This window comes from Schistosoma haematobium, chromosome ZW, assembly GCF_000699445.3.
Source record: "Schistosoma haematobium chromosome ZW, whole genome shotgun sequence".
Taxonomy (NCBI): Eukaryota; Metazoa; Platyhelminthes; class Trematoda; order Strigeidida; family Schistosomatidae; genus Schistosoma; species Schistosoma haematobium.
Window position 1 is genome coordinate 11,170,440 of NC_067195.1, and position 25,504 is coordinate 11,195,943.

The 25,504-nt window shown below is 33.3% G+C and overlaps 1 protein-coding gene across 4 annotated transcripts in view; it reads right to left on the bottom strand.

Moving 5' to 3' along the window:
- Positions 1-408: 408 nt before the first annotated feature.
- MS3_00002766 (uncharacterized protein) overlaps positions 409-25,504 on the bottom strand; it is a 51,304-nt gene continuing 26,208 nt past the window's right edge. The window contains exons 6-11 of one of the 4 annotated variants that reach the window (XM_051210392.1): positions 20,571-21,024; positions 14,489-14,616; positions 9,344-9,575; positions 5,396-6,058; positions 4,071-4,273; positions 409-1,563 (exon numbers count right to left, since the gene is read on the bottom strand). In XM_051210392.1, the coding sequence (XP_051070378.1) occupies positions 6,018-6,058; positions 9,344-9,575; positions 14,489-14,616; positions 20,571-21,024 (855 nt within the window). In that variant the 3' untranslated portion in view covers positions 409-1,563; positions 4,071-4,273; positions 5,396-6,017. Of the gene's footprint in view, positions 1,564-4,070; positions 4,274-5,395; positions 6,059-9,343; positions 9,576-14,488; positions 16,383-19,755; positions 20,535-20,570; positions 21,025-22,264; positions 24,505-25,504 lie in introns of those variants that run through there. The other 3 variants (XM_051210390.1, XM_051210391.1, XM_051210393.1) reach the window with 3 other exon arrangements.

A 25,504-nucleotide genomic window follows, 5' to 3' on the forward strand; every position in this document is an offset into this window, starting at 1 on the left:
TTGCTTAGCCTCAACCATTTCAAAACAGTGGACGAATTCACTTTTGCGCAATAAACAGAGATTTTCACCCATATAAAACTTGGTTATGAATGCTTTATGTTTGTTTTTTTAAACTTAATCTTTAAATAACATGAGTGTATCATAGAAACTGTCAAATATTGCAATGACCGATGAATCTCAATCTTATGAACATTCCCAGAGTTATTTTTGAAGGTTGACTCATTCAACACTTTAGTCTACCTAATAAATAATTAATAAATTTCGGCTTTTATTTTAATTGCCGGACATGAAAAACTTTTTTCTAACGTCTAGCCTAAAGCAAACACAATATACAAATATATATATATATATATATATATATATATATATATATATATATATATACTGTATTAGGATTTTTAAAGTTCACCATTTATCGTACAGATTTTATTTACCAACTTCAAATTAATGTAACAAGAAATATATTTGATTCAGTTATCAGATTATAGAGGAGTTAGTTTATATGCTTACGTATTCAAAATACTGAATAAATATTTCATAAGGCATAACAGACGACAAATTAGGTTGCTTACATAGCGTAAAATCAAAATATAAAAGTGAAACAAAATTCGTTCGTCAAGTAATTGTTTCATCTCGAAAACTAAATCAATTTAAACTATAGAATAAAGGACATAAGCTTGGGGAAGCAATATTGTAACATTTAACGGTAAAATCAAAGTGACTATACCTCAAAAAGTCGAAGTAAAATGGGTATAGTATTTACTCAAACCAAATGAAGTTATAATAAATAACCTGTAATAATTAAAAATGATCAATGTTCTTTAACTAGTGAAAAAAGTTCAAGGTATAAATATTTAAACGTATAGTAGATATGTTTTTGTATACGAATGTGCAACAAGGAATTATTAAAAATAAAAAGTAATGAATGCAAACAATTGAATGGAAGGATTTATTTACAAAAATCCCTTATCATTGTTTGAACTTCCAACGTTGAATAGTTTTAATTCTTGACGTAAGTCGATCGATCTATTCAAGCAAACAGTCTCTGCAGTGATAACTCAACAAAGTAAAATTTATCAGAAAAGTTTAGAAGCAACAAGAATTTTAATTACTCATATTACTGACAGTTCCATAAGTTGGAATAGGTCTAGGACGAAGTGAAGGTTTAACGGATGTTGATTTTAGTTGATTTGTTTGATATTTATTATCAAATAAACCAATGTTCTCATTTTGATCTTTATGATTTTCTTCAGTTTCATTCAAAGGATTTTTTCTAAAATTAACACTTTTTTGGTTTAATACATTTGTAGTCGACTCTGTAACGTCTGTATCAGTTAAAGACTTGTCCTCATTATCAGTGGTACCAAAATTAATGTGATTCGATGAATCGATAAGTGAACTTGCATCTAATTGCATTAAAATTTTACGAAACCTAGATAACTCGATAGCATCGTTGGCTCTTAATTTCTTAATTTCATCAAGTTCATTCATAAGAGTTTGAAATCGTTCAGTTAAACACTTCTGTCCTTTTAACCAATCATTTCGAAGTTGTACATGCATTTCCTTTAAAAGAAATTCATAAAACCATATGAAGATTATTTTAAATAACCCAGAATAGGTCCAATGCAACAACTATAATGTAAATTACAATATTTAAATAAAAAATCAGAGAATTATGCAAAGGAAATCTATGTAAAGGTTGGAATTGATTTGATAGAACAACAAAGTCGTGGTGAAATAACCAAGTAAAAAGGGATTGATGATCAGTTGGTGAGAAATATATTGATGAGATTCTAGTTTGTATTGACTAAACCGACTGTGATATATGTTGCATTCAACCAGAAACTATTTACAATTATAGGAAGTATTATTTTATGAGTAAATGAGAGGATGATAAAAATCAAATCAAAAAGTTTAGGTTAAGAATCGGAATAAAGCTAAAGAGAAAGAACAGTAGTTGTAGGTCGTAGATGGTAATAATCACTGTACTCAAGATATCGTTTTTTTAGGTTTAATGAAAGAAATCGAAGTGGTTGAAGTATCATTCAAAATTAAATTAAGTATACTTTGGTACACTACATAGTAAAAACATAAAAATGTTCTCTATACAAGTAATTATCTAGTAGAAGTCAACTGCGTCAAAGTTGTAGCCATAAATTAGCGGAGATGTTCGAAGTTGAATTAATTCCGTGTCAAAGGAATGGATATGATATTAGTTGTTATTTGATTATCTATTAATTTAGATGATTTTGAAATGAAAAGAAAGATTTACGGCTCCGTTGGACAACTTTTTGTTGTACTACCTAAACTAAACAAATTAGTTGGGAAGTTTTCATCACCACCTTGCATAACCGCATCACAGACCACATCAAATGTAAAAATGGGACTAACATATATTCCACAACGGAAAAATGTGATTAACCACATTGTTATAAGTCAAACGAACAAGATATAAAACAGGGGAAGTGAGGAAAACAAAGCCGACTACAGTAATTAATCGAAAGTATCGTTATAGGAATGAACAGATTTAACGCTTGTGTACAAACACATAAGCTCTCTTTGACATGAAGTAGGAGCTAATGTTATTGTTTAGAAAAGCAATGGAAGCTTCGCAATTAAACTGTTAAACTCAGAGAACACAACAATAATTTATTGGCTTAAATTGATATAAAAGGTTTTTGTGTGAATATTTTTTTGCTGTGCAAAAATACACTCTGCTGTAGCGTTGTGTCAAGCTTTTTATTATTTAGAAAACGTCAATTCATTGCACCAACTGATGTCGTAATAAACCATAAATTGATTTGACCTAACTGAGTCTTCGTTCACTACAACGTCACTGTTTGTTTATTAACATAGGCAATAGTGCTTCGTAAATCTCACTTATCGTCTAATGGTTCTTTTATAACAATTGGGTTAAGTGAAATGCATAGGTTTGTTAAGAAAATAATGTATAGAGCATATACCGAACGAATAATGTGTTTGAAATATACTTTAAATTATTGCAACAGTTTGATAGTAGTTACGGACTGCCAGATTAAGCATGAATAGCTTGAATGAGTAGGAAAACATCATTTACTTCACGTCTATGTGCATGTATTAGAAATTGTGGATCAAGTTAGGGCTGAAAGATTGCTTAATCCAACTAACTTGTATTTAGGGAACGTTTCATGAAACGTTGTGCACAAAATTACATTTGATTATTACGTCTAGTGAATTAAAATATGCTTTAGTTGTTCTGATTATTATGTCTGTGGCTTTCATATACTTATGTTCTTCAATGATGTACGTTCTGATGAGCATTTTACAGAAAAGAGGGATAAATCGTTCAGTAGTTACCAAAAATAAGTTTCGTGAAAATATATGTATTAAAAAGTTTACTGAAACGGCAAAACCCATGTCACTACATATTTCAGAGTCAGAACTTTGTATTTACAGTACGTTAATTTGATTATGGAAGAACACTATTACACCACCCAACATGAATTAACCCCTTTTTTGACCTCTGACCTGTTTCTAGCATATATATATATATATATATATATATATATATATATATATAGTTATTTTTGTAATCCAGTTATTTACACTCATTTATGTCAATTGTTTCACACTATCTCCATGTAAAAAATTCTATCACAATTTTGTTTTGTAAGCAGCTGACGAGAAACCTCGAAATAATATGAATTCATACTATTCTGCATCAATGTTTGTTCTTGCTCCATTTAAATTCATAAAGGGAACCAATTGCATGAAGGAACACTAATCAATTGTACAGCCTTTCATTTCTTTAATGTTACTATAACAAAATATTCAAGTGAACGTTTTTAATATTTTGTATATTATAATTAGGAGTTTTAACACTCACTAAAATATTCCATCAATTTGCCGGTGTTTATTTCGTTCAATCCTAATCTATATTTGATAATAATTGAAGTATTCTATCTTTTATCATAAATATAATATCTATGCCTGAAGGATTTTGAATAAAATTCAAACAAAAACATAGTTCAATTTAATGATATGCTTAAATAGTACTTATTTATCTTTAATATTGAAAACAGTGAAATTACCTTTAATGTATCATATTCACGACGAATATCATGTAATTGTTGTTTAATCTCACTTTGAAATTGGTCAAATTGATGTTGTATATCATTTTGTTGGTTTTTATTACGATGATTTAATACTGCTTGATTTGATGAGATGAGTAGATTTTCAGAGCTTCGATTTAATTCTGCCGAACCATTTGAGATTTCATTGCCTTGAAGACTAGCTGAGAAATGTGATATTAAATAAAAAAACAAAGTTATTTAAGGTTAAAACATAAATATTGTATCATCTTATTATTAAACATTAGATAAACTGAGATAAACATCTTTGTTATAATAACTGCGATATTTTAACTATCATTACAAAGATCGGCTGATGAATACTGAACCAGTTATAAACATTAGACCAGAAAAGTTTAATCATAAAACTCAAACACTAGCTAATGAAATTACTCTTAAAATTAATCTACATGATTTATTCTCCGTATTTTAAAATTCCATTTCTTTTTAGGGTAAAATATATCCGAGGTGTACTAATTCAATGATTAACTTAGTTTACAAACATAGTTTCGTTTCGAAATTTACAAAGTTATGACAGCTATATTCTTCTTTTATAATGGAAATGAATCCAGTATTTGCTTGCTTCAAGGTACACGTGCGCTAGCCTCTTCCTATTTGACTTTCTAATTACCCTGGAATTCACTCAGAGTATTTGTATGAGAAACGCTTTATTTATTGGATTTAATAGAAGATATAAATATAAATCCCCCACAGTTCAGTCTTCATAATTTCAGGTAGTATTTAAAATATCACGAGTAGGATGAGATTGGATATTCGAACTAGTGAATTAGAATTTTGTGGCTTAAAGTTAGTATTCATCACAAGACATCAAGGTCGTGAGTTCATTTAGTAATGGGGTAGTTGTCGATTACTATTGAGGAGTCCAGAGCTAGGACAAAGCAGCTGCCTAGTGTTCCTTGGGTTCATATGGTGCTTCAATTGGTGTCAACTCGTGACAAAATTCAATACATGATAATTAAACATTTGCGTCCGTTATCAAAGAACCGTCTATAACAAATCAGATATATTCATTTATTATGTTTTAGGCTTAATATTATCATTTTACAGCACGAATGTTTTACTTATTTACCTAAGAATGTTTTTAAATTTAATATCCTCATATTTTTAGTCATTTTTTTTCTCAGGAACTGAATAGAGTTGTATCTAAAATCAATGAAATTTTATCCAATTTTATACATAGAAGTGTCCATCTAAGCCAAAACATTTCTAAAGAAAATCTTAATACAATATGTAATGTCATAGTTACTTAACAATGTAAAGCTCACAGCAAAGGATTTTTAGTAGTCCATTTAAAACTGTAAGATTTGAAGTGTTACAAACAGTTTACTCTAAGAGAACCTTAAACAAATAAGAGGTTCTCAGAAGAACACGAAGTTGATAAGTATCAATCCCGAATAAAATGAGAATTGGGTAGAAAGTTACAAAGCTGATATAGGTAGACAATATGTTGGATATTGGATGTTTACTACCCAAGATGGATGACTTCATTCGCTGTGTGAAGACCATTTTGATCGGACGGGATAGAAGGGTGAGATATCGTATATTCTTAATTCAGTGTAATAACTGCCCAGAATAACACTCTTTTTGATGCATTAATTTGCTCAACATAAAATTGGTCTCACTTTCAGTGCAATTTTATCCAGAATGATCTTCTTTGTATTAAATTAACGTGAACTGTATTCAGTATGACATGCAGCATGGGATTTTGTTGTCGTTTCATTACTGTAACAGTTTTACAAATTAATATTCAAGTAGGTGTACAAATTATTATATACATGAGTGTATATTTTGGGTTATGGTCATCGTATTTGGAATCAATAAGTCTTCACTTGTACCAGTCTTTGTGTTCTAGCTTGACTCCATGGAACTTGTAGTGGTTCTTCGTTTTCAAGTACAAGAAACTGGCGACGCGGATATCACAAAATGAACTGAATGAATGAAGTGTAAATTTATATGCAAGATTAAGCAGATATGTGAACGGCTTATTTTCAGGAAATAAAATGTTAAATAGTACTTTTTGCAACTTGAAATCACACTAAAATGGAGGAATCTACCTCTATCAAGGACAATGATTATGTGTATCTATTTTATAATTAACAATAAAAACTATGACACGGTATTCTGATATTCATCGTGAAAATACGTTCTTATTCACAACGGTAACATTGGGAAGGATAAATGAAATTATATATTTGGTAAATGAATGGTAGATATAAAAACCTATACAAAATAGTTAACTTTAGAAATTACTGCGAAAGCTCAATATCAGTCAACCAGTCTATCTATCTAAGTATCTGTCGAGTACTAGCGGTAAGCGTGGGTTTTTTCAGGCAGAAAAATCACTAGTTTAAATCAAGTATAACAAAACACAATTTTGGATAAACAAGCCAGTAAATCTTTTAGTTGACGTGATGTGACAAGTGTGAATACAGATTTTATTACGAAATCATAAGAAGTGGAGTTAAAACGTTCTTCTTAAAGATAAAATAAAATAATATAAGTCTTTAGAGCAGCTGAACTAGATGAATACAGACGACCACGCAGTGATTTGTTTATCTATTTATTTTTTTCTTTGAAGTTTTTAGAAATAACTTTTTCTCTGTGTAATTTAATTTTAAGGAGTAATGTTTTAACCATCTGGAAGGCGTATTGACTAGAGAAAAACTTTTTTTTTCACTTATGACCAGAAAAATGTGAAATATGTCCATTCGCATTACTTACGCATGAATTATCAAGTGAGGTTCTACAAAAGTTAGTTTTAATTCTCTTAAGAAATGTTTCAGTCAATTGCGCAATGAAGTAGTTTTGGAAACATTGATCACTTGGATGGGAAATTATCCGTTTTGAGTCGTTGAAATTGTAATGAAAATAATCAGATTTACAGGCATTAAAACGATATTTGATGGATAACCATTGGACTTATGTATAACTGTTTATTACGATTGCCCAAGTTGTATTTCATTAGCCGAGAAAAAAACACTATCATTCAATAGTAATTGCTGAGGTAGAAATCTTGAACTACTGAGAAATAATCAAGTATAACAAGAACAAGTTCCAATTAAATGTAAAAGAAAGCTCATACTAACATCAAACGATCTTACAAGTCATCCGAAATTTCAGCTTTAGGTGTTGTGAATCAAATAAACTTTGTTAATTAAGGATATTTTTACTGTTATGTTCAGTTGTATTTAAAAATTTCTTTGCGTGATCACTATGATGAATAGACAACCTTAAATGTTTTGTGTTTTCCGAAGTTGAATTACATCGATAAGATGTATAATATAAATAATATATTAAGGAAAAAGCCATTTTTAGTATAGAAATTAATGACTAAGAAGAAAGCGTAACTCAGATTATGAAATAATTAATTTCAGACACTGCTGATGTCAGGTTGACGGGAATAACTGATAAAAAACTTTTAAAAAAGAGAGAACCAGAATTTAAGGAAAAGATAGCATATTCTGATTCAAACGCAAACGATTACACTGGTATGAAACACCATTAAATATCAATGAGATTAATAACATGAAAAAAACATGTGATCTGGAGTGCGAATAAAACAGTGAAATAAATCAGTAATATTCATATCGAAAAATTACTATTAAAATGATATTGTTTATAATAGCAATATCCTATATAACGTTTAACCTCAAAGTAAATGTGTTTTTGTAATGAGGGACACTTCCATAAACCTGTATAACACTAATTAATGTTTGAGATCTATTGTTTGTTATTGAACTTTTCTACGAATGTTCATAATTTAAAGGAATATAACTACTGTACACTTGAACAAATGAAATCTAGGTGATAACGAAGTTTACAGCGCTGTCGATGGGCGTGATTAATGACATCGTGAAAAATGAAGGCGTCTAATTGTTTTATCAAAACACACTTTTTGACAAGATGGGTAACGAGGTGTTTTAATATTTACGTAACCATGTTACGTCTTAGAAAATACGGTTCTCCATTGTAATTGTTTGAGTTACCAAATTAGTTAGATACTCAGTTCTGTGAATTAAAAAAATTAGTCAGCTTCGTTGAGCAATTAATTAGTGAATATGCTTCACTTACGCGGATATCAGTGAATATCCAATTTTTCCGTAGAAGTCACACTATAAACTTATTGTAATAACAAATAGTCATTTAACCAATAGGTTACGCTACAGTCTGATACACGCAGCTAGGGAGAAGATATTCCATCACCATGCTTGTAGGAATTTTAATGAAGGCTCTTCTGAACACATGGTTGAATAGCAACGTCACATAGCATTGGAAAACAATCACAGAAGCTGTGAGATTTATGTAACATTTGTTAGTTATTTCTCCAGGAATCCATACTTAAAATGAGCTTGAATGTAAATATGATATTATTTTTAAAGTGAAATCAGAGTAAATTTAAGTGACTGTGTTCAAAAATTAAATATTTTAGGCAGAATGCAACATTTAATATGATTTTCGAGTCAGTTTAAAATAAGTTATCATCAATCAGACGTTACGTTATGGGTGAAAGGTTTGATAAGAGGTATTTCTGTGAGAATGAATTAAAGTAAGAAACGAGTAGTTTCATGTTCTGGACAAATAAAGAAACTACATTTTAAAATTTTTTGAAAACGTGAATAAAACTGTGACCCAATGAATTTAATTTATCACTATAATAGTTGCATACATTCAACTTCCATCAAAAAGGTTTAGGAATTTTCAGCTCAACTGTTGTTGAGCTGAAGGTGATGGTTTAGTGGTTGAAGTATTCAACATCCAACTGTCTCAAATTTGCATCCTACATTATCCAGTAAGTATCACCAAGTCAAATACACAAACATATTAATGAAATTTCACAAGTTGAAATCATGAGCCAATTGAAGCTAGACCACCATGGAAAACCTGGGAGCACTGGACGGCCGTTTCGTCCTAGTATGGGACTCCTCAGCAGTGCGCATCCACGAACCCGCCCCCCGCGGGATTCGAACCCAGGACCTACTGGCTTCGCGCGCGAGCACTTAACCATTAGACCACTGAGCCGGCATCCAACGGTGTTAATGTCTAACTTCAACCAATCCACGAAGATTAAATACTTCTGTATTTGGTATATAAGCTAAATTCTCTCTTTCAGGAATATAGTTCTCAATAACTATTCAAAATGTGTTGATCTCCTTTAAAAAATTAAGAATAATCAATAAATAATTTAGTTGATTATCAAACAGACTTTTATTTACCGGCACGTGATGGATTTGTAGCATGACTAGATGTTCGTCCTTGCTGCTTATATGTCGATTCACTAGATTTGTCAATTTGATCAGCACTCATTGAACCAACATTGCTTTCATGATTCGCTGATATACATGCTACATTAGTCCTAGTCATTGATGCATCATACACATGAGCATCATTTGGTTTTGACGCTGCAATACTAGATCGAATTGGAGTATTCAATGTGTGAGTAAAATCCTAGGATTGGAAAAATAACGGTTAGTTTTTCTATGAAAGTTAAGAGTGACTAAAACATTAATTATTATCTTCTTGGTGCAGTTAATCTTGAAATATTCTATTTTCTAAGTGATTTTTGAGTCTGTCGAACAAAATATCTTGTACGCTATAAATGTATAACACTTTTTAGCACAATTCATTTTTGGATAAATCTATATGTTTGTAGACATGTTATGATTTACTAAGTTGCCGCACAGTTTGGTGACACGTAAGCGTTATCTTTAGGCTCATATATACTACTATAATGTTAAATAAATGAAAAATGCATCATCAATACAGTAAACTATTGAGTAGATCTTATTTTTATATTAGACTTAGATTAAATTCATACTGGAGATGTTCTAAGGTAAGTGGAATTCACACACGTCTAAGTAACAATCCTGAACCTAGGCTTCGTATCGGTTAAAACTTGTCAACGCGGGATATTTCATTGCCACACAATTTCATAGTGAAGAATTACTATCACTGATTGGTTCGAGTCTCAGCTGATTGATCTCGTTGTTGTTGTAAGTGAAAATTAGTGATATAGAGAACACACGTTTCTAGGACATAGCAGAGATGAGCTACATGTAGAATCGCGGTCAAGCTAAATGACTATTGTTGACTATCATCAACCGCTTAACATCAAATAAAGTTAATGACGATAAATAATTATTAAGTTTAGTGTCTAAATTCCAACCTTATTGATGGAAATCAACTAACACTAATATTTAGACAAAAATGAGTTCAACTACTGGTTGCTAAGTGATCAACTAGTCGTTTACGTTAGTAGTTATTTATTACTCATGACAATCAGAATGATAATTCTAATTAGTGATTAGCTTGGGTAATGCATAATAAATATGATAAACAAACATATTTACTGCCCATAATTATCAGTGAAACAATCAATCGAAATACTGACTGATTGGTAACTAATTTATATTTCCAAAATCTTTCGCTCACATTCTATTTCAGTATGAAATTTAGGGATGTTACTCTTTAACAGTTGCTACATATGAATATTATTAGATACTGTGAAATTCAAGCGAAGATACTGTGTCATTTTGGAATAAAAACTAAAGGCTTAAAATGCCATCAGATAATTGTTCTAAAAAAATACTCGACTCAAAACGTTACTGTCAAATAGGAGGAAATGAATTACTACCAACTAATTCTATGCGCTGGTCTAGATAAATGCCGAAATTTTCTTGACGTATCTACAATCATATCAAGGCGAATACTTTTTGTTATGATGATACGTTTATTGCAGCCACAATTCTCCTTCTAGACAAGCAAAAATCAAGGATTCTAGACTCCTTAATATAAAGTTTGGTTAGTAATCATTAGCTGGCGGTGTTTTTCTGTTTTCAGTAGTTGATTATCATATTTCCAACAGTGAATGAATTATTTTATTAAGCAGACATATCAGTTCTATGAAAATGAACAGTCACCTAATTTTATATAGAGTTTTGGATATCCAGCACAGAACAGAAATAAATCTACTATGGTGTAATGATACACCTTAGTGTCACGTTCTAGATCCAGATATTTTTGATAGACATAAGCAACTAATTATTAGTAAAGCATAAAACTGATAGTAGAATAATTTCTATTTAAGCTTCATTTAACAAATTTAATTTCCTGTTTAAATATAAAACAAATAACTTTATTTATAAGAGTTGTCAAATTTTTTCAGGTAACTATGACAACGGTGCAGATAAACTATACTTATTTCCTCAGAATTTGTATAAACGAAAAGCATTTTTATTTCTAAATAACTATTAAATTTGTTCTAAATTATATCTGTAAAATAATTTAAAAGTATTCAACAGATGAATTCTGTGGATTGTAATCAATTGTGTTTGAACCAACCAACTATTGAAAACACTGAACAAATCTTTGCAGTGAATAACTATCCATTGTTATGCAACCGATTAATAACTAAATGAAATTTTAAACAGTATTTTTGTTTTATTTTACTATGAAAGGCTGATATCTATAAATATGCGGCTTATTAGAAAAGTAAAGAATTTTTCATTAATTACAGACCTCAGCTAGAAGTATATCGACTCTGTTTATTCAAACAAAGTTTAAGAGAATTCCTAATGTTCAAAGTAAATTAATTATAACTTGCATCAGATTAAACAGTTTATAACTGATAGTTCTTTACGCTATGTTTATGAAGTTTTAAGTTCATCAATACCATGGAAATAATCAACTGTAAATCTATCTCAGGCTAGATAAAAGTTATGGCCCTGTTATTTTAATAGTACTCTCTCAGACTTAGTGACAAGGAAAAAGATCCCCCATGAAACATCAGTTCACCGAAAATTACAGTTACACTTTAGTAACGAGTTCCAAATAGCACAAAACCTAGGTTTATAGTTTCCTGTCAACTACTGTCAACCACCTTACATCACATTTGTTTACTAATCTTAGACGGCTTGAGAAAGCAGATTGGAATCCTTGAACCAAGGTTTCAAGCTACTTAGCGCTTATCACTAAGGTTCATCTAAATCTTTTTGGAATTTACGCTACTTCTACGAGCTGGTCGCTTGTGATTTCATGAAATTCATAAATAATATTCACCATTTTTGTTACCATTAAGACAACTACTTTATGTGTATTTCTTTGTCCATGTGAGTGTATTATAGAGCGTTTCACTTCTAATTAAGGGGAAAAAGCATCATTTCTGAACAGTACACTTGATATAAAAATCTATTTAGATGATTTATATAAATGTTATTTACATTGTGATATAACAAAAAATACATTTATTATCGAATTATATTTTATATAAGTAAACAAATATACATATGTAAATAGTGATTGTGCAAAGATCTTGCATAATTATCTTAGTGATTTACAGTTACTACAAAGTAACAGATATTCAATATTCAATAGTTTCTGGGTAACGTCAATTTGTCATGTAAAACTTTTTAAAATAAATATATCTTTATGAGAATACCAGATTCGATTTTACCAACTTTACATAAACGTTGACACGAAAATATTTATAGTTTGTAGGAATATTTCATCAGTTTATTCCCACCTTTGTGCTATAAATATTCTTCAGTTTTTGCGTCAGATCGAAAGAATGGAAGTTTGAAAGTATGACTTAGAATCAGTTGTTATAACGGGACGAATATCGGAATTTTCGGAACTATTCTTGGTACTATTATTATATTTATATTTTATTGTATGCTTAATAGATAACTTCATCATCTCATTTCTAGATTTTCCTTATTGTGAGATTACAGTGAAACTGTCGATTGTTGTAATATATTTATTTTATACCTTAGTTATTGCTGATTAATTATGTACTCCTTGCTCAGGCATCTACCACTTATGGAATGATTGTATTTAAAGTATGATTTCTCGATTGATGTGTTGTGTGGTCAATTATTTCAAGCAAATTATTGTGAGAGTTTTATGTGATTAATTAAATTGAGTACAACAGAGAACTAGTCTGCTTCCTGATTAGCTACTGGTTTAGAAGAAGATCAAGGACCAATAAGCGTTAAGGTCTCTGTTGTTGTTCTTATGTTAGTGCGTCAATTGGTGAATAGAAATTCCCCGGCTATAAACTAACTGACAATCTGAATCCTGATTGACCAGTATAACACAAAATATCGATTAAAACCTTGAGCTATAAAAAATCAGCGTCCACAAGACACAACAATGTCAATGATTTATACTGACAAAGGGTTAGTAAGTTTGGTCAAGAAGTCTAATAATATTACAAAAGCTTGTTATATACGCAATCGAATAATCTATGCCAAATATCCGATCCATTCAATATGAAACCAACACTTTTTGAATAATATCTCCATCTATACATATAAGACATAAAATCTTAAATTGTAAACACTGTCTAGAATGATTTGCAAGTTTGTATCTGTTAGTACATTGAATTTCTATCTCTATGAAACCCAACAATTCGTTTTGTTCAACTGATGATGAAGCTTGATAAGTAAATTTTATCTTAACGTTTTTGAGGAAATTTAACATAAACTCTGAAGAACTGTCGTATTACAAAATTTATTAGCAAAGGAAATTAATGAAAACTTTCACACAATTTGTAATGTTTCACGATTTTTATCTAATAGCTGTCACTACGTTTTGCTGTTCCAGAGATGAAAGCTTCCTGCTGGAACTTAAGAAACTTATTATTCCAAGCTATTTGCTAGTAAATGTGTCATTATCATCGTCCCAAACTTTATCTTTGAAAAACAGTAATTAGGCTCAGTAATTTGATCAACATAAATCAAGTACAAGTTAGTATAAGAAATGTAAGTTATCTATAAACTCTTTATTGGCTGAGGTGTCTAGGATATGTGTTAAGTATACCTAACCACCGCTTACCTTGAAAGGCTGTTTGCTGATGTAGAAATAGTTGAGAGGAAAGCTAGGAGCCACCAAACCAAAACATGCCATTAGTCAGTGAAATAATAGACTGTTGGTGAATTCAGGCTACCTGATTGCGATTTGTGCTATAACTACTACCAATGACGGAAGAACATGAGTCCCAATTTTCCTTCTTGCGTACTTCTTATTTCCTTATTTTGTAACTATACTCTCAATATTTAGTCTTTCCCATTATCATTACCACTAAATTACCTCGATTCTTTTTCTGTTTACCTTGTTTATTTCACATCGTGAGGATGTAGTGTGGCAACTTGGTCTGACCCACATTAATGCCAGGTTATACAATGATCGAAACTGAACGACTGACTAACTAACTGACTCCAAACCTGCTTATAATGATTGTGAAAACTTTCGTATCATAACAGCTAATACAGTCCATACATGACATACAAACTGTTTCATTAAGACCAGCTTTATTTTGTAACACAAAACAAAAAAAATTTATCATTGCTTTTATTACTTACAGGAACCGCATTCGTAGCGTTAGACAACTTTGTAGGCAGTCTTCGACCAGTTTGTCGTGGTCTATCACTTGTATACCCAACTAACCTTTGTACATTTGTATTATCCAAAGACTTTGTATCACCATCATCTTTGTTGAGTCAAGAAGTATATGAATTAATTTTAATTTTTATACTATTAACATAAAAATTCAATGAAATTCCTGATATGCACACTAGGAAAGTGTTTACAGATACATCAAAAAAGTTTATCTACATTTACATGTAAGGGCATCCGTGATTTATTTGACTTTGGGACTGAACAGTAATAATTCAGTTAGTAAGGATAACTCACTAATGGAATCTATTTTAAGTTTTACTTTGTTCAAGAATATTTTGAATAGATTAAGATTAAATTAATGCTACTTTGTTACCAAATACATGATTTTGTGAAGGGCGTTTAAACCCAACTAGAAGATGGAGGCTACAAATATTGTTCATATTTCTTAAAATAAATGTGAAACTAGTTTCAAACTAGCGAAAATGTGATAAAGCACACTCTTTTTTCATCATAGTAGGATGCTGTAGTGTCGGTTGCTATGCCAACCCCACATAGCTTATTCTAGCTTTTAGACAGGCCAATTTATTCATCCTTCCTGGGTCACATTTTGACCTTGTCAATTATTCGCTTATCAACCTTGATTGTTTTTATATGAGAGTAAGCGTATGCACTTCTTAATCTATTCATCACATACATGTCTTTGACTTATTTCTGCCTGGCTATAAATATCAAGTAACACTTGACTAAACCGAGTTGGCTCACATGCTACAACGCGCCCTTTCGTTTCACTTCGCTCTCTTGTCTTCGCTTTGTTTGTCTGGATCAACGATTGTATGAAATACACGTATTCGAAATTCAGTTTCGTACTTAACTTGTTTCATTCCGTTAATCACTAACGCGATTTAAGTCGATAATTACATATGAGGATAGACGACATGTATATTTCAATAACAATCAATAACATTCATAGGATCAAATGGGAGTCGGATATCGAGCCACAAAAATGCTGAGTAACACTAAAAACGTCCAATTTGAAACTTGTAAACTGAATGTAGCTCGACTCTAGTGTTGGTGTTCTCACTGAAGGTCGAACACATTACCGATCTCTCCAAACACAAACGCGTTATGTATTGAGTTACGGGGTTCAGATAAGCACCAGGTTGTGCAACGGGTATGGAATTTCATCTATAAATGTTTGTATTTCCCAGACGCTGACCTTAACGACTGAGACTGGTCACTTTCTACTGATATGTATGTATCATTAGAGGATAGTCTCAATATTGCCATAAAGTCAAAAGTTTGTGTAACAGTTTACGAGTAGTAAACAGTGGAATTTAGGACGCAGGTTTCATCCTGTTATAGACTTGTCAGTCACACGTCTAACTTGTAAGTCAAATAATTTAGATATTTTCATACTGAAAACTTAATGCAAACAATGAAACCAATATATGCAAAGATGAAAACAAAGGTCTTAGTATCCGAAACAATAAAATTATAGTCACTTCAGTAAAATGACTACAAATTTACCTTGTAAACTCATTTGGTTTAATATCATGACCCATTATCTTCAAATACAATTCGGCCCGGATAGCTCAGTGGTAACGCCTCCGACTGTGAAGCTGGGTGACACGGGATCGAATTCGTGAGGTGTGCCCGCCCTCTCGAACTGATTTCACACGGCCACGTGTATACAGCCTCTGCCAAAGAAGTCCTACTCACTGCCTTCTCGTGGCTGGGGTGTTGTTGACGAAAATGAGAGGATGAGAAGCGAATGTCCGGCGCTTTAACCGGATCCCAAACCAATGGTGCACAGGGGCTCCAGTATCCTGCGGGAACAAATGGCGTATGAACTAATCGTTGGTCACTGGCTACCATGAGACAGCATCTCATCACGATGCTGCACTGCCTTGTGGGTTAGACCTTTAGGTAAAAGGCTTGGGGTGTGGCCCCCTAAGAAAACCACATGCTTCGGTCTGGGCACCCATGCAGTATCACAGCCCACACACAAATATAATGAAATGTCGATATTTATGGAAAATACTTGTCTTGCTTAATAATCAAACGATTCACATTATTATTATTATTACTATTATTGTTATTATTATTTTTTACGTCATTTATTCACTCTCTTTTATTCCCACTTTATGTATCCTTATTTTTCGACTTATACAGCAGCTCGCCTATGGTGGAAACTCGGTTCTATCTAAACGTTCTCGAGTCACTGTCTGATTGGAAATAGTACGCTACCACCAATTACGAATACTGAAGCAGTTTTTCTGAAGCCACGTGCAACATTCAAACTGGCTGCCTTCAGCGTTCGCACACTTATGCAGGTCGGACAACAGATAGGGCTGGCTATGTCTTTGGAAAGTCTTAATATCGACGTTTGATGTCTATCCGAGACCCGTATTCAAGACTGGTGAAATACTACGGATTCGCTCTCCATCTGTCGCTTCAAAAAGCTTGTTTTAGGTGCGTATATCCGGGGACCCTGTGGCATCTTCGTCTGGTCTTGCTGGCGTTGGTGTTACACTAAGCGCTAGAGCTGAGGCAGCACTAATCGATTGGATCCCCATTAACAGTCGGTTATGTGCTGTTAGAGCAGAGAGTTCCATCAAATTGAGAAGAAATCGGAGTGAGAAACGATGTCTTTTCGTCATCTCTGCCTATGCCCCGACAGATTGCAGCCCGGATGCAATCAAGGATGAGTCTTACCACCAGTTATCTATCCTTCTCCAGAAAGTGCGTCCAATAGATATTGTAGTACTAGCCGGAGACTTGAATGCTCAGGTCGGGCGTCTATGCACAGAAGAGAGTCGTTTAGGTGGCCGATGGGGACTCGTTGGTCGCAGGTCAGATAACGGGGACCGTCTACTGCCACTGTGCACGGACCACAACCTTTTTCTGGCTAGCACTAACTTCCGGCACAGTCATCGCCGATGTGCCACCTGGCGTCCTCCCTCTGCGTCCCAAGCCTGGACTCAGATTGATCACATCGCGATCAGCTACCGCTGGCGTGGTTGTGTACAAGATGCCGTTCCTTTTGGAGTACCTATCTGGACTCTGACTATGCCTTGGTCTGCGCCAATCTTACCTTACTTTTCAGTGGACAACGAAGTGACCGCCACCAACGGACTGATATTAGCAAGCTGGTTGCAACTTCTGTTGCTAGTAAGTATCGAACCGACCTAGTTTCTAGGCTAGCTACCATTTCACCGAAAAGTATAGATGAGCATTGGTTGCAATTGCATGACGCCATGAAAATGGCGAGTACAGTCAGTTGTGGGTTCGCGAAACGTCCCGCTTATAAGCACTGGGTTTCTTCAGGTTCCTTACAACTCATTGAAGCCCGTCGGTCTACTCCGGGTGACTGTGAGTTTGACCATAAACGAAGGATGTTACGTAAGGAAATTGGGCGAAGCTTGCGTAAGGACCGAGAAGCCTGGTGGTCGGAGCGTGCTAATGAGCTGGAAGCAGCAGCTGCATCTGGTAACTACCGGCAGCTCTTCCAACTCATCCGAGTCACTGGCAGCAAGAAGTCTGGTGTGAGTGAAACAATCTGCGAGGATGATGGGATGCCAATCACTAACATCCATCGACGTCTTGGACGATGGGTAGAATTTTTCGAAGGGCAGTTCAACTGGCCTGCTGCTCCGGCAACATCGGTCAGACTGTCCTGCCCTCCATGGCCGGTGACGACTGATCCACCAAACGAGGAGGAAGTCCGCAAGGAACTCCAACTCTTGAAGCGTTACAAATCACCTGGCCCAGATGACTTACCTCCAGCTCCTTTTAAAGATGGTGGTGACTTCCTGACTAAGGAATTGACGACGTTGTTTACAAAGGTCTGGGAACTAGAGAGTGTACCAACGTCATAGAATGAGTCGATAGTTGTCCCTATCTTTAAAAAGGGTTCACGTCGTTCCTATAACAACTATCAGGGAATAAGTCTACTTCCGATTGCGTCCAAACTTTTGGCTTCCGTCATGCTGCGTAGACTGTTCAAAACCCGAGAAAGATTGACTCGCGAGGAGCAGGCTGGGTTTCGTTCTGGTTGAGGATGTATTGATCATATCTTCACCCTCCGCCAAATGTTAGAACACCGCCATACTTATCAAAGGCCAACAATCGTAGTGTTGCTTTACATCAGGGCTGCCTTCGATTCGTTGGATAGGACTGTTCTCTGGGATCGTCTATTGAAGAAGGGTGTGCCTGAGAAGTTTATTAACATCCTAAAAGCCCTATATACAAATACCTCAGGCAGAGTGAGTGCATACAACCACCTCTCTCCATTGTTCCATTCGAGCAGTGGGGTTAGGCAGGGTTGCCCAATCTCACCATTCCTCTTCAACTTTGCCATCGATGACATTCTGGAAACAGCTCTGATAAATGTAAGTAATGGTGGTGTGGATCTGTTGCCTGGAGAAAGACTTCTCGACCTTGAGTATGCGGACGATATTGTCTTACTGTGCGATAATGCCCAAGGCATGCAATCCGCACTTAATCAGTTGGCAATCAGTATCCATAGGTATGGAATGTACTTTGCACCTTCGAAGTGCAAAGTACTTCTACAAGACTGGCAGGATTCTAATCCTGTACTCACCCTGCATGGTTAGCAGATAGAAGTAGTCGAGAAGTTCGTGTATCTAGGTAGCTGCATAAGTGCTGGTGGTGGCGTAAGTGATGAGATCAATGCACGTATAGTGAAAGCCAGAGACGCTTATGCCAATCCGGGCCATCTTTCGAGCCTTCGTGATGTTAGTCTGGCTGTAAAAGGTCGGATCTACAACGCGTCGGTGAGAGCAGTTTTGCTCTATGCTTGTGAAACCTGGCCTCTCCGAGTTGAGGACGTTAGACGACTCCGTGTTCGATCATCGCTGTCTCCGAAGGATTGCTGACATTCAGTGGCGACACCATGTTAGTAATGCAGAGGTTCAGCATCGTGTGTTCTGGTACAGAGATGATAATGCAATCGATGTCACCATCTTGAAACACCGACTTCGGTGGCTTGGACATGTTCTACGAATGTCGTCCCAGAGAATTCCACGTCGTGCATTATTTGCCGACTCTGGGACTGGTTGGAAGAAGCGGAGAGGTGGTCAGTGCATGACATGGTGTTGTGGCATGAAAGAAAGCTGCAAAGGGCTGGCTCCTGTTGGTCCTTCACGACTCCCTGGTTGAGGTCCGAGAGCTGATGCTACACAGTGACTAGAGACGTTATGAGATATGGCTCAGAATAGAAGCCAGTGGCGATTCTGCTGTAACCTTCTTTTACTTTCTTCATAAAAAGTGGTTGTTTCTTCCTTAACTGGAAGATTTCTTCCGGTTTCACCTTTCCTTTTCTCTCATGATTACTATTATTATTGTTTTTATTACTATTACACTACCTTACACTAATCTGTTCGTTATTGTTACGCTCATTAACTTCTTTTTTTCTCTTCGAATTCTCATTGTTTTGTGTGGCGCATATATATTTGGTGCCCTCTTGTACCAATATTTGTGTGTTCAAATAAATAAATAAATAAATCACTTTATCAATCAAACTGGCTAATCAGATAATTCAGTGGATGACAAGTTTCATTCCTTCTTGTTAGGTATGTTATTCTATATTATTCATGTTATTCTTTAAACAGCTTATCTATTTTACGGGTGTAGTTTTAAAATGATTTTTCTGATTGATACTAATTTTTAAATGTAGCTGAATGGTAGCCTCTAATCTATAGTACATGTTGAGATTGTACTGTGATACGCTTATTTGAAGAACCCAATTTTTCATTACGTGTACATTCAACAAATTTATGGCATATCCTGATTCGATGTTTTTAACGTCTTTTTGTTTACATCATTTTGTTTTGTACAATTAAAGTGTCGTGTTTCAAATAAATTACATCCTTTTATTTTGATATTTTAGGGTTAGATTAGAATTTTCAAAATGTCTTCTTTAATGTTAAAATTTGGGCATCACATTTTACCGTGTTTATTGAGTGATAAAAAAGTATACTCCTTTAACTAAATAGACAATTATGAATTTCATATTATACTTACCTCCATTGTGAACTTTTGATAATTCGTAAGAATTGTGTTTGCCAGTTGATCTCCATTTACCATTGATTGCTGAACTACTTTCTCTTTGAATTAGACCAAAACTTGTTGTAACGGAAGTTGGTTGATTAATATTTAATGAATTGCCCGTAGAATTTGATCTTACCACTGAAGATAATGATCCCACGGTAGATAAAGTATTTGTAAAATTATTTGGTGGATAATTTATCATACCAGAACTTGAAACAATAGCTGTTCTCGTAGAGGAATTATGTGATGTTGGTTTATTATTGGTTATTCGATTCGTATCAAATGCAGTTGGATTATTTGAGTTTGGTGGAAGTGTAGAATTAGTATTTTTAGGACATCTGTTTGTAGTATTATCGTTACCATTTTGTAGTGTTATTGTTTTGACAGATACACTTTTATTTGGTACATTAGATGGATTTCTAGAATACTAAAGTGTTGTAGTACAAATAAAATCATAACATAATATTTGCACGATAAATTACTAAAGTTGAAAATAATTTACACGAAAAGATTGAATTTTTTCGAATAACTGGTGAAAATCACAGTAAGCTAAATAAATGTTTTATTTGACTATTGAGCTACTCATCATCGTGCACTCGCAGCTCTACAGGCGTTCGAGTTCACGATCTGCAGATCATTCGGAAGGAGCCTTATTTTCAGGTCACTGGGTTGATATCCAAAAGTTTACATTATCAGCTTCAGTCAATAGAGGGTGATTCGCGATCATCATCCATTGCTGTTGATGATACTCGTTTCATTCCAAAAACGGTCAACCTCTAATTACAACTTTAGAAATTTTTCTAAAGATAGTCGCTAGTTAACACCAGATAATTACCATAGAAGTAGGATATGCACGTGTAATGCTCAGTCTGAGCATAATTTTCATCAGATACCCAAAAAAAAGCGTAAAAGTATTGGATTTGATTCTCGATGTTATCGGGGGTTAGTCCTACTGTGAACTCCCTCTCTCGAAAGCAAAATATCTCTCCAGTGCTCTATGATTTTCAGTGGTTGTTTAACCCAAATCAGTCTATGAATTAAACAAAACATAAGTTAACACTTCTTAATTAATAATACTTTAGGCAAGTGGAAATTGAGAATTTTTTTACAGCAATTCTTTGGGAGCTTCAACATTTATAAAATAGAAATAATCATCGCTAGAAAACATAAAATATGTAGCTAGGTCGTTGACTTCGTACTTATGTTTCCAAGTTTTATTTCTCTATCTGTAGGAATAATTGAAAGTAGATATTTCCAAGGAGTTACATTTATTAATTAAAAACAGAATAAATGTCTTTTTATAGGCTTATATAAGATGATCAAATGAACACTTGATGTAATTATAAAATATACCCACTGATTCTTTTTACATGAACAAATCAGTACCCCAAGTTTTATACTAACTTAGTAAACTATTAATCACAGATTAGTAAGAATTCCATAAACACCAAACGAATATATATCAGTTATATCTTAAATTATTATTGTAATTCAATACAATAGTATCATTTAACTGGTTCATATGAAATATAATTCCTATTAAGATGTGAATACTTGAAAGTTCCATAAGACTATTCATAGTTGTATAGTTAAACTTTATTTTCAAAAATAGAGTATGTACAATTTGAATTGATATCTATAAAAAACCATTTTAAAATATAACTGACATATTTTTAAATTTTTTTTCAAGATCGGCAATTTTGATATATTGATTTTCAAAAATGGTGATGTAACGAATCTATTTGATCAATATTCAAAGTTGCAACGTTTACAATCTGAATTACAAGAAGCATTAGTACTCATTTATTTGTTCTCTTTACTTTGATCTATCACAAAGAAAAACAGGTTCTTTGTTTTAAATAAAAATAATATATTTGTAATATCCCAATGAGTAGAAACATTAGATTTTCTGACGTTTCGTGACTTGGTGTAAGTCACTTCTTCAGAGAATAAATAACCAAATTAAAATTAATCCAAGTTTAAATAGTACAACGGAACGATGCAAGAATAATATTTGATCAATCAAAAAACAGGTCTGAACAAGTTGATGTCATGTCATTTCTGTCAAGGTGATTCATAAATGATATATATGTAAATTTGTGTGTGTATGTATGTGTGCATTGTTTAAGAATGAAAACTTGTGTGACCTTTATGGTAAGAAAGGATAGAGTTTAAATTTGTAATATGATAGTGTGAAATTGTAAAGAAGATCAGACTGAATGGCTAGGATAGATGGTCCAAGTAGGATGTATAGTAAGACCTTCCTTTCTATTGAAAGTATGATTAAGCATTATATGGAACGCCTCAGCTACCCTCCTTTCTTTGTAGTTGGAAAAGCCTTTTTGCAATATTTTGATATTTTTAAAATCGATTTGGTGGTTGTTGAAAATGGCATGAACTGCTATTGCCGATTTAATTTGAAGTTGGTTCAATTCTACAGGATTGTTAGGAGGTTTCTTTGTGTACCTAATATATTCTTTGGCTCTAGTCACGAGTTCGCGGGATGACTCTCCAATATAATAGGCATCACAATCAATACAACCTAATTTGTAGACGCAGTTCTATGTGGACATGAAAGGGATTTTGTCTTTCAGGCGAACTAAAGTATTACGTAGTGTGTCCGTTGTTTTGTAATACACTTTGATTCTGTGATGTTTTAAGATTCTTTGGATTTCTTCTGTTGTGCCATGACGGTATGGTAGAACTACAGTACCAATCCATGGCATTTCATTCGAATAATTATTATAATGTAATAAACTGTTTTGTTTTAATATGCTTCTAATAATGTTCATAGGAAAATTATTAAATTGTAAGATGCTAACTATATTCATTTGTTCTTTTTGTTTGTCTTCCTCTGATGTGATGATCTTGTTAGCTCTTCTAAAAAGATTTAAGGCTAACAACATCTTTGCACTGAAAGGATGTGCTGAATGGAAGTCAATATAACGATTTGAATGTGTCGGTTTTCGGTAAATGGATAGGTTTAGACTTCCATTTGGATTTCTTTTTACTAAGCAATCCAAGAATGGTAGCTCACCATGTACATTTTCATTTTCATCCGTGAATTTGATGTGCGATGAAAGTGTATTTATTCGTTTTGAAAAAGATCTTAGATGAGTCTTTTTTATAACAACAAATGTATCGTCTACATATCTAAGCCAAATTCGTGGTATAATGTTGTGGGCGAAGATATTTGATTCTATGTATGCCATAAAAAGGTTGGCTACACTCGGGGACACGGGGGATCCCATCGCTACACCGTTAGTTTGTTTGAATAACATATCGTTAAAAGTAAATAGCGTTGAATTTAAGCAAAGTTTTAAGGATTTCATGATTAGACTGATGCTCAACGGACATCTGTCAGGAAGAGTATTGCCGTTCTCAAGTAAACCACTAATGAATTCTAAGCATTTATCAATGGGAACACTTGTGTATAAAGAAACGACATCAAAGCTTACCATGATTTCATTCTTCTCGATGATTAATCCGGATAATTTTGATTTAAAGTCATGTGTCTTTAATTATATTATGTAAGTTGAGTTGCAGTGGTTTTAATATGTTGCTTAAATATTTTGATAATGCATATGTTAGGGTGTTTGTCAAGTCTACTATCGGTCTTAGAGGAATATCTGGTTTATGAATTTTTGGTAAGCTATAAAACCGTGAGACATTACATGATTTGGGATGCAACGCAAACCAAAGTGAGACCCCAATGATTGGTTTTAGCTCGTTCAGAAGTTGATTTGTTTCTAATTTGACTTTATTCTTAATCGTTAGAGAAGTTTTTGGGTTGGTCTTTTCATAAGGTCCTGTTGAGAGATGTTCAAGAGCTTTATTAATATAATCTGTTTTATTCACAAAGAAACCTCCTAACAATCCTGTAGAATTGAACCAACTTCAAATTAAATCGGCAATAGCAGTTCATGCCATTTTCAACAACCACCAAATCGATTTTAAAAATATCAAAATATTGCAAAAAGGCTTTTCCAACTACAAAGAAAGGAGGGTAGCTGAGGCGTTCCATATAATGCTTAATCATACTTTCAATAGAAAGGAAGGTCTTACTATACATCCTACTTGGACCATCTATCCTAGCCATTCAGTCTGATCTTCTTTACAATTTCACACTATCATATTACAAATTTAAACTCTATCCTTTCTTACCATAAAGGTCACACAAGTTTTCATTCTTAAACAATGCACACATACATACACACACAAATTTACATATATATCATTTATGAATCACCTTGACAGAAATGACATGACATCAACTTGTTCAGACCTGTTTTTGATTGATCAAATATTATTCTTGCATCGTTCCGTTGTACTATTTAAACTTGGATTAATTTTAATTTGGTTATTTATTCTCTGAAGAAGTGACTTACACCAAGTCACGAAACGTCAGAAAATCTAATGTTTCTACTCATTGGGATATTACAAATATATTATTTTTATTTATAACAATCAACCCAATGCTCAATTTATTCGAAATGATCATAGGGTCTTTGTTTGTTTTTTTGTTTTAAAAAAGCAAATAATTGTATCGAAATTTTTCGTTTGCCGATAAGTAATTCCAAGCAGTACTATGTGTAACTAAATTAATTCGTTGTTAATAGAAAGCGATGATCATTATCTAATTGTTTAAATTAACAAAATGTTTTCCAATTGTATATAATGGTAAAATAAAGGTCATTTGTACTGGTTTAATTGCAATTGAATTGAAAGAAATGAGATACATTCCCTGTTTACAAAAACGTTAAATTGGATTAATTGCATTCAGAGTAATGGTAGATTGTAAAACAGAATAGGAATAATGTTAGGTGATAATTTCAACAGAATATTCCCAGCGAAATGAAAATATAAATAATACTTTCTGGCGTTTATTTGGTTGTTTAAATGAAAAG